Source organism: Tachyglossus aculeatus, chromosome 25, assembly GCF_015852505.1.
Source record: "Tachyglossus aculeatus isolate mTacAcu1 chromosome 25, mTacAcu1.pri, whole genome shotgun sequence".
In the NCBI taxonomy this organism is placed as follows: Eukaryota; Metazoa; Chordata; class Mammalia; order Monotremata; family Tachyglossidae; genus Tachyglossus; species Tachyglossus aculeatus.
The window spans coordinates 3542341-3555869 of NC_052090.1; the positions used below are offsets into that span (position 1 = coordinate 3542341).

A 13529-nucleotide genomic window follows, 5' to 3' on the forward strand; every position below is an offset into this window, starting at 1 on the left:
AGACCCAGAAGCCCAACGGGCCACAGGTTCTGGAGGTGTGTGATCCTTCTCCAGTCGGTTTCTGGGGATTTCATGGGAAGACCCAGGTTCCAGGCCTTCTGAGGAGGTTGGGGAGGGAAGGAGACCCGCGTTTCAAGAGGTTCGCTTCTGCGGCCACCCCCCCTTCCCCACAAAGCCCCCTACTCCCCGCTCATGGCCTCGTGGCCTGCTCTCTGTGGCCAATTAGATGACGTTCCAACTAAAGTGCATGGACAGCCGCCCACCTCAAAAGAAGATTGACTATCGGGGCATGTCTCCCCGAAACCCGACCAACCGCACGTGTCCTGTAGAGCGGTGACTGCTTTAGACAAGAGACCCGATCAGAGGGAGCGGATCTCACGGGAAGGGAGGGGTGGGAAGCAGCATGCCGACCAAAGAAGGGGAAGACTTGGGCGCCAGGGGTGGCAGCGCTTCGGGAAGCTCAGGTATCCGTCAAGTCGCTTGGGCTAAACTCAAAGTCCAGTGGCACTTCCTCTTCCTCATTGCCCTCTGTGTTTGCCTCCAAACTCCCTCTCACTCCCGGTTCCTTCTGGGTGGGTCCCTGTGGGGGAGGGTGGCGAGTGGAGAGAGACTTTGCTCTTATTCTAAGATTCAGGGCCAGTAGGGGGATGGTGAATAATGGGGCCGGCGGCAGTGAGGAGCTCGAGGGTCCCATTCAAGGGAAAGGGGCCCGTGAACCGTTCCCATTTCCAGGGCAATGCCAGCTGGAAGGCCCCGCAGCCTCCTGGGGGACTGAACCCAAGTCCTTAACCAAATCAAAGCTCGTGTAGTGCCAGGCCGGAGCAGGGTGCCATCCAAGGGTGGAAGCTGTCCAAAGACCGTACCGAACTCCTCAGCCGACTGATCACCGCCTGCCGGGCCCCCGGTCCCGAGGAAGGCCCCCCACAACCTCCGCAGACTCAGCCTGGTCTCTTGTGCGGGCGCGCGCACACACGTACACGCACACACGCAGACCCTGGAGATCTCATCCCCGCACCCTGACATGACACTAAACACAGGTCCAGTATACTGTTCCCCGAGTCCAGCGGAGCGCCCCTCCTCTTCGCCACGGCATGACCCAAAGCCGGGGCCTTCAGAGAGGGAAGGGCCGCCGAGCCACCGGGGCTCCAGAGCAGGAGAAGGAATGCCGGGCGCGGGTCCGCCCCCGCTCCCCGGAGAGGGAGGGCAGAGCGGTTCAGTCACGGCTGGCTGGGAGAGTCGGGGTACCGGGCCCGCGTCGGCCCCTTCGCCGACACGGGCGACCCGCTCCGACAAAGGCCGCCCCTCCGGGGGTCCCCCCGCCGGGCCTCGCCCCCGCCCCCGGAGCCGCCCGATCAGGCTCACGCGTGCGACAGGGGCACTTGCTTGTGGTAGGAGGCCCCGGGGGGGCCGGCCACCCCGACCGCCCCCGCCAGCGGGGCCCGCGCCTCGGCGCCCTCGGCCGCCGCCACCGCCGCCGCCGCCACCGCGGCCGGGCCTCCGGCCTTGGGGCCGGGCCGGGGGCGGCAGCGCCAGCGGCCGGCCAAGCGGCGCCACGAGTCCACGGTCTTGCCGGACCAGATCCAGACGCCCGAGGTGATGCCCACCACGAGACACATGAAGTACTTGAGCATGAAGACGGCGTAGTCGGGCTTGGTGCGCGGCGGGCCCGAGCAGGCGCAGGTGAGGGCCCGCTCCCAGCCCTCGCGCTGGTGCTGCTCGTACAGGTAGCAGGCCACCACCGCGCCCGCCGGCACCGTGTACAGCACCGTGAAGACCCCGATGCGGATCATCAGCTTCTCCAGCTTGTCCGTCTTGGTGCCCCCCTGCTTGATGACGCTGCGGATGCGGAAGAGCGAGACGAAGCCGGCCAGCAGGAACAGGGTGCCCGTCAGCAGGTAGACCACCAGCGGGGCCAGCACGAAGCCCCGCAGGTAGTCCAGGTTCTGGTTGCCCACGTAGCAGATGCCGGCCACCGGGTCCCCGTCCACGGCGCTCAGGGCCAGCACGGCGACCGACTGGACGCTGGGGACGAGCCAGGCGGCCAGGTGGAAGTACTGGGAGTAGCCGGCGATGGCCTCGTTGCCCCACTTCATGCCGGCCGCCAGGAACCAGGTGAGCGAGAGGATGACCCACCAGATGGAGCTGGCCATGCCGAAGAAGTAGACGAGCAGGAAGACCGCGGTGCACAGCGCCGGGCCCGTGGTCTCGTAGCGGACGTGGCTGTGGTCCCGGCTGCAGGCCACGCTGGCGTGGCCGGCGGCCAGCCGGACCAGGAAGCCCAGGGAGACGAAGAGGTAGCAGGCGGCCAGGAAGATGATGGGGCGCTCGGGGTAGCGGAACCGGTCCATGTCGATGAGGAAGGTGGCCACGGTGGTGGCCGTGGAGAAGAAGCAGAGCACGGACCAGAGCCCCAGCCAGAAGCTGGTGAAGGCACGCTCGTCGGGGCTGAAGGCGGGCTGGTGGCAGGGCATGGCGCAGTTGGGGACCCGCCCGGTGCTCACCTTGTTGAACAGGGGGTGGGACTCCCGGTCGATGGGCACGAAGGGCTCGCGGCAGCGGCAGGCCCCGCAGGGCTCCCGGCCGGGCGGCGGGCCGCGGGGGCCGGGCCGCGGGGCCGCGGGCGCGGGGGCCGGCGGGGCGGCCGTGGCCTCGCTGCGGTTGTAGTCCATGCACAGGCTGTCGGCGTCGCCCGGCACGGGCAGCCGCTCGCAGCTCATCCGCTCGGGCCAGGCGAAGCCGTACTGCCGCATGAGGGGCGAGCAGCCGGCCTGGGCGCGCTGGCACACGGCCCGGCAGGGCGGCAGGGGCTTGGCGTAGTCCGGCAGGCAGATGGGCGTGTACATGCTGCACAGGAAGAAGCGCAGGTCCGGGGAGCACTGGATCTCTACCAGGGGCCAGAACTGGTGCACCTCCAGCCCGGCCTCGTCCTGCGTGTCGTGGTTGAACTGGTTGGGCATGTGAGTCAGGTTGTAGCCGACGCCGCGGCACATGGGCACGGTGATCTCCTGGCACACCCGGGTCTTGGCGCTGCCCGCCGCCCGCCCGGCCTCCGGCAGCGGGGGCGGCAGCAGCAGCAGCAGCAGCAGCGGCAGCGGCAGCCCCGGGGGGCTGGGGCACAGGGGGGCCATCGCCCCAGGCCTCCACCTTCCCCAAGCCCACCGGCCCGGCCTCGACGTCTTCGCCGCTCCTCGTGGGGTTTCTTCCTACTTGGCGGCCCTGGCCCGGCCCGGGACACAGACCTGGCGTGGGGAGAGGACAGGGGAGCCCGGTGAGATGCTGCCGACCCCGGGGAGACGGCGGTGGGGGGAGGAGGAATTGGAGGAGGAAGAAGAGACGTAGAAAGAGCACGGGCTTTGGAGGCAGAGGCCGTGGGTTCTAGTCCTGGCTCCGCCACTTTCATTCACTCATTCATTCATTCATTCAATCGTATTTATTAGTAATAATAATAATAATAATATTTGTTAAGCGCTTACTATGTGCAAAGCACTGTTCTAAGCGCTGGAAAGCGCTTACTGTGTGCAGAGCGCTTGGGAAGTACAAGGTGGCAACATATAGAAACGGTCCCTACCCAACAACAGGCTCACAGCCTAGAAGGGGGAGACAGACAACAAAACATGTGGACAGGTGTCAAGTCACCAGAATTAATAGAAGTAAAGCTAGATGCACATCATTAACAAAATAAATAGAATAGTAAATATGTACAAGTAAAATAGAGTAATAAATCTGTACCAACATATATATACAGGTGCTGTGGGGAGGGGAAGGAGGTAGGGCTGGGGGGACGGGGAGGGGAGAGGAAAAGGGGGGCTCAGTTTGGGTCTGCCAGGTGACCTTGGGCAAGTCATTTCACTTTTCTGTGCCTCAGTTCCCTCATCTGAAAAACGGGGATGAATCAATCAATCAATCAATTTATTGAGCGCTTACTGTGTGCAGAGCACTGTACTAAGCGCTTGGGAAGTACAAATTGGCAACATATAGAGACAGTCCCTACCCAGCAGTGGGCTCACAGTCTAAAAGGGGGAGACAAAACCAAACATATTAACAAAATAAAATAAATAGAATAGATATGTACAAGCAAAATAGAGTAATAAATATGTACAAACATATATACATATATACAGGTGCTGTGGGGAAGGGAAGGAGGTAAGATGGGGTTTGGGCAGAGAAGGGTTACTTGGTAGTGCACATCCTCAGGAATCTAGGCATTAAAGCAGAGAATGAAGATGGAAACAGTTGCTTGAGGAATATGCAGAGGGATAATAATAATAATGATTGTGGTACTTGTTGAGCACTTACTATGTGCCAAACACTGTTCTAAGCACTGGGGTGGATACTTAATCATGAAGACTGTGAGCCCCACGTGGGGCAACCTGATTACCTCGTATCTACCCCAGCGCTTAGAACAGTGTTCCGCACGCAGTAAGTGCTTAACGAATACCAACGTTATTATTATTATTATTATTATTATTAGATGGGAGAAGAGGAGAGTGGGGGATGGACCCATGGGATGTGCTGGAGGCCCGGGAATTGGGAACGGGGCCCTGGGCTGGGCTCTGAGAGGGGCAGAGACCTCCCCTGGGCAGCCGACTGACTGACCGACCGACCGACCGGCTACTTGGTAGATGGGTGGATGGATGGGTTGACCGGCTGGCCAGTGGATGGGTGGGTGGGTGGGTGGGTTGACCGGCCGGGCAGTTGGTCACTGGGCGGGTGGGTTGACCAGCCGGACAGTTGGTCGGTGGGTGGGTGGGTTGACCAGCAGGACAGTTGGTCGGTGGGTGGGTGGGTTGACCGGCCGGACAGGGGGTGGGTGGGTGGGTTGACCAGCAGGACAGTGGGTGGGTGGGTGGGTTGACCAGCAGGACAGTTGGTCGGTAGGTGGGTGGGTGGGTTGACCGGCCGGACAGGGGGTGGGTGGGTGGGTTGACCAGCAGGACAGTGGGTGGGTGGGTGGGTTGACCAGCAGGACAGTTGGTCGGTGGGTGAATGGGTGGGTGGGTTGACCGGCCGGACAGTTGGTCGGTGGGTGGGTGGGTGGGTTGACCGGCCGGACAGTTGGTCGGTGGGTGAATGGGTGAGTGGGTTGACCGGCCGGACAGTTGGTCGGTGGGTGGGTGGGTGAGTGGGTTGACCGGCCGGACAGTTGGTCGGTGGGTGGGTGGGTTGACCGGCCGGACAGTTGGTCGGTGGGTGAATGGGTGAGTGGGTTGACCGGCCGGACAGTTGGTCGGTGGGCGGGTGGGTTGACCGGCCGGACAGTTGGTCGGTGGGCGAATGGGTGAGTGGGTTGACCGGCCGGACAGTTGGTCGGTGGGCGAATGGGTGAGTGGGTTGACCGGCCGGACAGTTGGTCGGTGGGTGGGTGAGTGGGTAGGTTGACCGGCCGGACAGTTGGTCGGTGGGTGGGTGGGTCGAGCGGCCTGTCGGACAGTTGGTGGGTGGGTCGGTGGGTGGGTTGAGCGGCCGGTCGGGCGCGGAGTCAGCGAGCCGGCTGTGCCAAGGGGCAACGTGCGCAGTGGGCCCGCGCCCTCCCCGGCCCCCCGCGCCCCCGGCCCCCCCGCTCCCCCCGGCCTCACCTGGACCACGGCCGCACACCCAGCCGCGGGACCGGCCCGGGATCAACTCCGAGCGGAGGGCGCGGGGGGCCGCCGCCGGACCCGCCACGGCCGGAGGAGCCGGGGGAGCCCCAGGCCCCGGGGAGGCATGCTGACGCCCACCCCTCCCGCCGCCGCTGCCCTGGCCGGCTTTGGCCCCCGTGGGTCCCGTGGGTCCCGTGGGTCCGGGGGCCGGGGGCTGGGGGCGGGGCGGGCACCTGCTCCCGTGGCCCCGCCCCCTCCGGCGCTCCCCGCCCTCCAATCAGGGCCCGCCGCCCGCCGGCGCTCGGCCAATCCCCCGCCGGACCGACCGCCCTATGCTAATCACCGCCTCCGCCCCCCCCCCCCCCCCCCCCCCCCCCGCCCCGACCTCCTGCCTTCCTGCCTTCCTTCCTTTTATCGGACGGATGGAGCGCTACTTAAAGTGCTCAATACGTACGATTGATTGATTGAATGAATGAATGAATGCAGTGTGCAGAGCCCTGGACTAAGCGCTCAGGAAGTACAAGTCGGCAACGCATAAGAGACTGTCCCTACCCGACAGCGGGCTCACAGTTCATTCATTCATTCATTCATTCATTCATCCATTCATCCATTCATCCATTCATTCATTCGTACTTATGGAGCGCTTACTGTGTGCAGAGCACTGGACTTAGCGCTCGGGAAGTACAAAGCGGCAACGCATAGAGACGGTCCCTACCCGACAGCGGGCTCACAGTTCATTCATTCATTCATTCATTCATTCATTCATTCAATTGTATTTATTGAGCGCTTACTGTGTGCAGAGCACTGGACTAAGCGCTCGGGAAGTACAAGTCGGCAACGTATAGAGACGGTCCCTACCCGACAGCGGGCTCACAGTACATTCATTCATTCATTCATTCATTCATTCATTCATTCGTACTTATTGAGCGCTTACCGTGTGCAGAGCACTGGACTAAGCGCTCGGGAAGTCCAAGTCGGCAACGCATAGAGACGGTCCCTACCCGACAGCGGGCTCGCAGTTCATTCATTCATTCATTCACTCATCCATTCATTCATTCGTACTTATTGAGCGCTTACTGTGTGCAGAGCACTGTACTGAGCGCTCGGGAAGTACAAGTCGGCAGCGTATAGAGACGGTCCTTACCCGACAGCGGGCTCACAGTTCATTCATTCATTCATTCAATCAGTCAATCGTACTTATTGAGCGCTTACTGTGTGCAGAGCCCTGGACTAAGCGCTCGGGAAGTACAAGTCGGCAACGTATAGAGACGGTCCCCACCCGACAGCGGGCTCACAGTTCATTCATTCATTCATTCACTCATCCACTCATTCATTCAATCGTACTTATTGAGCGCTGACTGTGCGCAGAGCACTGGACTAAGCGCTTGGGAAGTACAAGTCGGCAACTTATAGAGACGGCCCCTACCCAACAGCGGGCTCACAGTTCATTCATTCATTCATTCATTCAATTGTCTTTATTGAGCGCTTACTGTGTGCAGAGCACTGGACTTAGCGCTCGGGAAGTACAAGTCGGCAACGCATAGAGACGGTCCCTACCCGACAGCGGGCTCACAGTTCATTCATTCATTCATTCATTCATTCATCCATTCATCCATTCATCCATTCATTCATTCGTACTTATTGAGCGCTTACTGTGTGCAGAGCACTGGACTAAGCGCTCGGGAAATACAAATCGGCAACGTATAGACAAGGTCCCTACCCAACAGCGGGCTCACAGTTCATTCATTCATTCATTCATTCAATTGTCTTTATTGAGCGCTTACTGTATGCAGAGCACTGTACTAAGCGCTTGGGAATTACAAGTCGACAACTTATAGAGACGGTCCCTACCCGACAGCGGGCTCACAGTTCATTCATTCATTCATTCATTCAATTGTATTAATTGAGCGCTTACTGTGTGCAGAGCACTGGACTTAGCGCTCGGGAAGTACAAGTCGGCAACGCATAGAGACCGTCCCTACCCGACAGCGGGCTCACAGTTCATTCATTCATTCATTCATTCATTCATTCATACTTATTGAGCGCTTACTGTGTGCAGAGCCCTGGACTAAGCGCTCAGGAAGTACAAGTCGGCAACGCATAAGAGACTGTCCCTACCCGACAGCGGGCTCACAGTTCATTCATTCATTCACTCATCCATTCATTCATTCGTACTTATTGAGCGCTTACTGTGTGCAGAGCCCTGGACTAAGCGCTCGGGAAGTACAAGTCGGCAACGCATAGAGACGGTCCCTACCCGACAGCGGGCTCACAGTTCATTCATTCATTCATTCACTCATCCATTCATTCATTCGTACTTATTGAGCGCTTACTGTGTGCACAGCACTGTACTGAGCGCTCGGGAAGTACAAGTCGGCAACGTATAGAGACGGTCCTTACCCGACAGCGGGCTCACAGTTCATTCATTCATTCATTCAATCAGTCAATCGTACTTATTGAGCGCTTACTGTGTGCTGAGCCCTGGACTAAGCGCTCGGGAAGTCCAAGTCGGCAACGCATAGAGACGGTCCCTACCCGACAGCGGGCTCACAGTTCATTCATTCATTCATTCACTCATTCACTCATTCACTCATTCATTCAATCGTACTTATTGAGCGCTTACTGTGTGCAGAGCACTGTACTGAGCGCTCGGGAAGTACAAGTCGGCAACGTATAGAGACGGTCCCTACCCGACAGCGGGCTCACAGTTCATTCATTCATTCATTCATTCAATTGTCTATTGAGCGCTTACTGTGTGCAGAGCACTGGACTAAGCGCTCGGGAAGTACAAGTCGGCAACTTATAGAGACGGTCCCTACCCGACAGCGGGCTCACAGTTCATTCATTCATTCACTCATCCATTCATTCATTCGTACTTATTGAGCGCTTACTGTGTGCAGAGCCCTGGACTAAGCGCTCAGGAAGTACAAGTCGGCAACGCATAAGAGACTGTCCCTACCCGACAGCGGGCTCACAGTTCATTCATTCATTCATTCATTCATTCATCCATTCATCCATTCATCCATTCATTCATTCGTACTTATTGAGCGCTTACTGTGTGCAGAGCACTGGACTAAGCGCTCGGGAAGTACAAGTCGGCAACTTATAGAGACCGTCCCTACCCGACAGCGGGCTCACAGTTCATTCATTCATTCATTCACTCATTCATTCATTCGTACTTATTGAGCGCTTACTGTGTGCAGAGCCCTGGACTAAGCGCTCAGGAATTCAAGTCGGCAACGCATAAGAGACTGTCCCTACCCGACAGCGGGCTCACAATTCATTCATTCATTCATTCATTCATCCATTCATCCATTCATCCATTCATTCATTCGTACTTATTGAGCGCTTACTGTGTGCAGAGCACTGGACTAAGCGCTCGGGAAGTACAAGTCGGCAACTTATAGAGACGGTCCCTACCCAACAGCGGGCTCACAGTTCATTCATTCATTCATTCACTCATTCATTCATTCGTACTTATTGAGCGCTTACTGTGTGCAGAGCACTGGACTAAGCGCTCAGGAAGTACAAGTCGGCAACGCATAAGAGACTGTCCCTACCCGACAGCGGGCTCACAGTTCATTCATTCATTCATTCATTCATTCATCCATTCATCCATTCATTCATTCATTCGTACTTATTGAGCGCTTACTGTGTGCAGAGCACTGGACTAAGCGCTCGGGAAGTACAAGTCGGCAACTTATAGAGACGGTCCCTACCCGACAGCGGGCTCACAGTTCATTCATTCATTCATTCACTCATTCATTCATTCGTACTTATTGAGCGCTTACTGTGTGCAGAGCACTGGACTAAGCGCTCAGGAAGTACAATGACATTTCTTACTATGTGCTTAGCACTGTTCTTCCCAAGCGCTTAGTACAATGCTCTGCACACAGTAAGCGCTCAGTAAATGCAATTGAATGAGTGAATCCCCCCGCCTCACCTCCTTCCCCTCCCCACAGCACCTGTATATATGTATATATGTTTGTACATACTTATTACTCTATTTTATTTGTACATATGTATTCTATTTATTCTGTTTTGTTAGTATGTTTGGTTTTGTTCTCTGTCTCCCCCTTTTAGACTGTGAGCCCACTGTTGGGTAGGGACTGTCTCTATGTGTTGCCAACTTGTACTTCCCAAGCGCTTAGTACAGTGCTCTGCACATAGTAAGCGCTCAATAAATACGATTGATGATGATGATACAAGTCGGCAACACATAAGAGACTGTCCCTACCCGACAGCGGGCTCACAGTTCATTCATTCATTCATTCATTCAATCGTACTTATTGAGCGCTTACTGTGCGCAGAACACTGGACTAAGCGCTTGGGAAGTACAAGTCGGCAACTTGTAGAGACGGTCCCTACCCAACAGCGGGCTCACAGTTCATTCATTCATTCATTCATTCATTCAATTGTATTAATTGAGCGCTTACTGTGTGCAGAGCACTGGACTAAGCGCTTGGGAAGTACAAGTCGGCAACGTATAGAGACGGTCCCTACCCGACAGCGAGCTCACAGTTCATTCATTCATTCATTCATTCAATCGTATTTAATTAATTAATGATGGTATTTGTTAAGCGCTTACTATGTGCAAAGCACTGTTCTAAGCGCTGGGGTAGATACAAGGTGATCAGCTTGTCCCATGGGGGGCTCACAGTCTTAATCCCCATTTTCCAAATGAGGTAACTGAGGCACAGAGAAGTTAAGTGACTCACCCAAAGTCACACAGCTGCCAAGTGGCAGAGCGGGGATTTATTGAGCGCTTACTGTGTGCAGAGCACTGGGCTTAGCGCTCGGGAAGTACAAGTTGGCAAATATAGAGACGGTCCCTACCCGACAGCGGGCTCACAGTTCATTCATTCATTCATTCATTCATTCATTCAATCGTATTTATTGAGCGCTTACTGTGTGCAGAGCACTGTACTGAGCGCTTGGGAAGTCCAAGTCGGCAACACATAGAGACGGTCCTTACCCAACAGCGGGCTCACAGTCTAGAAGGGGGAGACAGACAACAAAACAAAACATATTAACAAAATAAAATAAATAGAATAGATAGGTACAAATAAAATAAATAGAGTAATAAATGCGTACAAACATATATACAGGTGCTGTGGGGAGGGGAAGGAGGTAAGGCGGGGGGTAGGGGGAGGGGGGAGGAGGGGGAGAGGAAGGAGGGGGCTCAGTCTGGGAAGGCCTCCTGGAGGAGGTGAGCTCACAGTCTAGAAGGGGGAGACAGACAACAAAACACGTGGACGGGTGTCAATTATTATTATCATTATTATTGTGGCATTTATTAAGCACTTACTATGTGCAAAGCACTGTTCTAAGCGCTGGGGAGGTTACAAGGTGATCCAGACTCAGCCCCCTCCTTCCTCTCTCCCTCCTCCCCCCCACCCCCCCCCGCCTTACCTCCTTCCCCTCCCCACAGCACCTGTATATGTGTATATATGTTTGTACGTATTTATTACTCTATTTCATTTGTACATATTTATTCCATTTATTTTATTCTTTTAATATGTTTTGTTTTGTTGCCTGTCTCCCCTTCCAGACTGTGAGCCCGCTGTTGAGCCCCCTCCTTCCTTTCCCCCCCTCCCCCTCCCCATCCCCCCAGCCCTACCTCCTTCCCCTTCCCGCAGCACCTGTATATATGTTTGAACAGTTTTATTACTCTATTTATTTTACTTGTACATATTAACTGTTCTATTTATTTTGTTAAGCATCTAGCTTTACTTCTATTTATTCTGATGACTTGACACCTGACCACATGCTTTGTTTTGTTGTCTGTCTCCCCCTTCTAGACTTTGAGCCCGTTGTTGGGTAGGGACCATCTCTATATGTTGCCGACTTGTACTTCCCAAGCGCTTAGTACAGTCCTCTGCACACAGTAAGCGCTCAATAAATACGATTGAATGAATCAGGTTGTCCCACGGGGGGGCTCACAGTCTTAATCCCCATTTTACAGACGAGGGAACTGAGGCACAGAGAATTTAAGTGACTTGCCCAAAGTCACACAGCTGACAATTGGTGGAGCCGGGATTTGAACCCATGACCTCTGACTCTAAAGCCTCTTTCCATTGAGTCACGCTGCTTCTCTGAAGTCGTCGGAACAAATAGAATTAAAGCTAAATGCACATCATTAACAAAATAAATCGAATAGTAAATATGTAGAAGTAAAATGAATAGAGTAGTAGATCCATCCTATTGATTGAGCGCTGAGTGGGTGCAGTGCCTTGCACTAAGCGCTCGGGAAGGGCAGAGAGAGAAGGTCCCTACCCAACCCCGGGCTCACAGTCTGGAGAAGCGGCGTGGCTCAGTGGAAAGATTGCGGTCGTGGGAGTCAGACGGGGTGGGTTCGAATCCCGGCTCCACCACTTGTCAGCTGTGTGATCTTGAGCAAGTCGCTTCCCTTCTCTGGGCCTCAATTCCTTCATCTGTAAAATGGGGATGAAGATGTGAGCCCCATGTGGGACAATCTGATCACCTTGTATCCCCCTCCACCAGCGCTTAGAACAGTGCTTGGCACCTAGTAAGTGCTTAACAAATGCCAACATTATTATTATTATTAAAAGGGGGAGACAGATGACAAAACAGAACAAGTAGACAGATGTCAATACCATCAGAATAAATAGAATTAGAGCTACGTACACATCATTAATAAAATAGAGTAATAAATATGTACCACGAATGGACAAGGGGCTGGGGAAAGCTGGAGTGAGGGGCAGGAGCGGGAGAGATGGAGATAGATGGGGTGAGGGGCAGGAGGGGGAGGGATGGAGTGAGGGCGAAGAATAATAATGATAATAATAATAATGATATTTGTTAATCAATCAATCAATCAATCAATCAATCGTATTTATTGAGCACTTACTATGTGCAGAGCACTGTACTAAGCGCTTGGGAAGTACAAATTGGCAACACATAGAGACAGTCCCTACCCAATAGTGGGCTCACAGTCTAAGCGCTTACTATGTGCAAGCGCTGGGTGGGGATACAGGGTGATCTAGTTGTCCCACGTGGGGCTCACAGCCTTCATCCCCATTTTCCAGATGAGGGAACTGAGGCACAGAGAAGTTAAGTGGCTTGCCCAAGGTCACACAGCTGACAAGTGGCAGAGCGGGATTCGAACCCAACCCGTCTGACTCCCACGACCGCAATCTTTCCACTGAGCCGGGGGCAGGAGGGAGAAAGAGGGGGAGAGGGGCAGGAGGAGGGGGGACAGCTTGGGGAGGGGAGAGGGAAGGGGCATGGACTGGATAAAGGGCAAGATGGAGATGGTAGGGGTGAGAGGGAAGAGCGGGAGGGACAGGGTGAGGGGCAGGAGGGGGAAAGACAGGGAGAGAGGCAGGAGGGGAAGGGATGGGGTGGGAGGGGGAAGTGGGGAGGGGTGGAAAAGTCAGGGCAAGAGGGAGGAACAGAATGAGGCCTAGGAGAAGCTCTCAACACCCTTCTCTCTACTGAACTCAACTCTCTCCACTAACCCACAGCCCTTCGTCCATCTCCGTCCACTAACCCACAGCCCTGGATCACCTCCACAGTCCGCCTGCCTTCAAGGAGTTTAGCGTCTACCCATAAACGGGGATAAGAGACTGGCTCTTCCTAACCCTTAGGTTGTGAGCCCCGGTTGGGACAGGGACTTGGTGACCTACAGTAGAGATAATGATGATAATTATTATTATTATTATTTCAGTGGTAATAATTAATAAATATATTTTAAGCACTTACTATGAGCCAAGTTCTGAGGTAGATAAAATAGAAGCAGGTGTCATTGTTGGGTAGGGACCATCTCCAGCACTTAGAACAGTGCTTTGCACATAGTAAGCGCTTAACAAATACCATCGTTATTATTATTATTATTATTATTATATGTTGCCAATTTGTGCTTCCCAAGTGCTTAGTACAGTGCTCTGCACACAGTAAGCGCTCAATGAATACAAATGAATGAAATGA

At 54.9% G+C, this 13529-nt stretch overlaps 2 protein-coding genes across 2 annotated transcripts; both read right to left on the reverse strand.

Moving 5' to 3' along the window:
* Positions 1 to 1358: 1358 nt before the first annotated feature.
* FZD5 (frizzled class receptor 5) lies at positions 1359 to 5690 on the reverse strand. Its single transcript, XM_038766441.1, has 2 exons — positions 5577 to 5690; positions 1359 to 3239 (listed from the first exon to the last, which is right to left on the reverse strand). Exon 2 carries the CDS (start codon positions 3126 to 3128, stop codon positions 1359 to 1361), a length of 1770 nt encoding a protein of 589 aa, XP_038622369.1. The 5' UTR covers positions 3129 to 3239; positions 5577 to 5690.
* LOC119945392 (extensin-like) lies at positions 4612 to 13078 on the reverse strand. The gene is made up of 3 exons (XM_038766442.1): positions 13061 to 13078; positions 5577 to 5793; positions 4612 to 5420 (listed from the first exon to the last, which is right to left on the reverse strand). Exons 1-3 carry the CDS (start codon positions 13076 to 13078, stop codon positions 4612 to 4614), a joined length of 1044 nt encoding a protein of 347 aa, XP_038622370.1.
* Positions 13079 to 13529: the final 451 nt, after the last annotated feature.

Coding starts and splice junctions, on each gene's coding strand:
- FZD5 (XM_038766441.1), bottom strand. CDS start 3,128: ATGGCCCCCCTGTGCCCCAGCCCCCCGGGGCTGCCGCTGCCGCTGCTG.
- LOC119945392 (XM_038766442.1), bottom strand. Junction 5,421..5,576: donor GGTGTGCGGCCGTGGTCCAG/GTGAGGCCGGGG, acceptor ACTGTCCGACAG/GCCGCTCGACCCACCCACCC.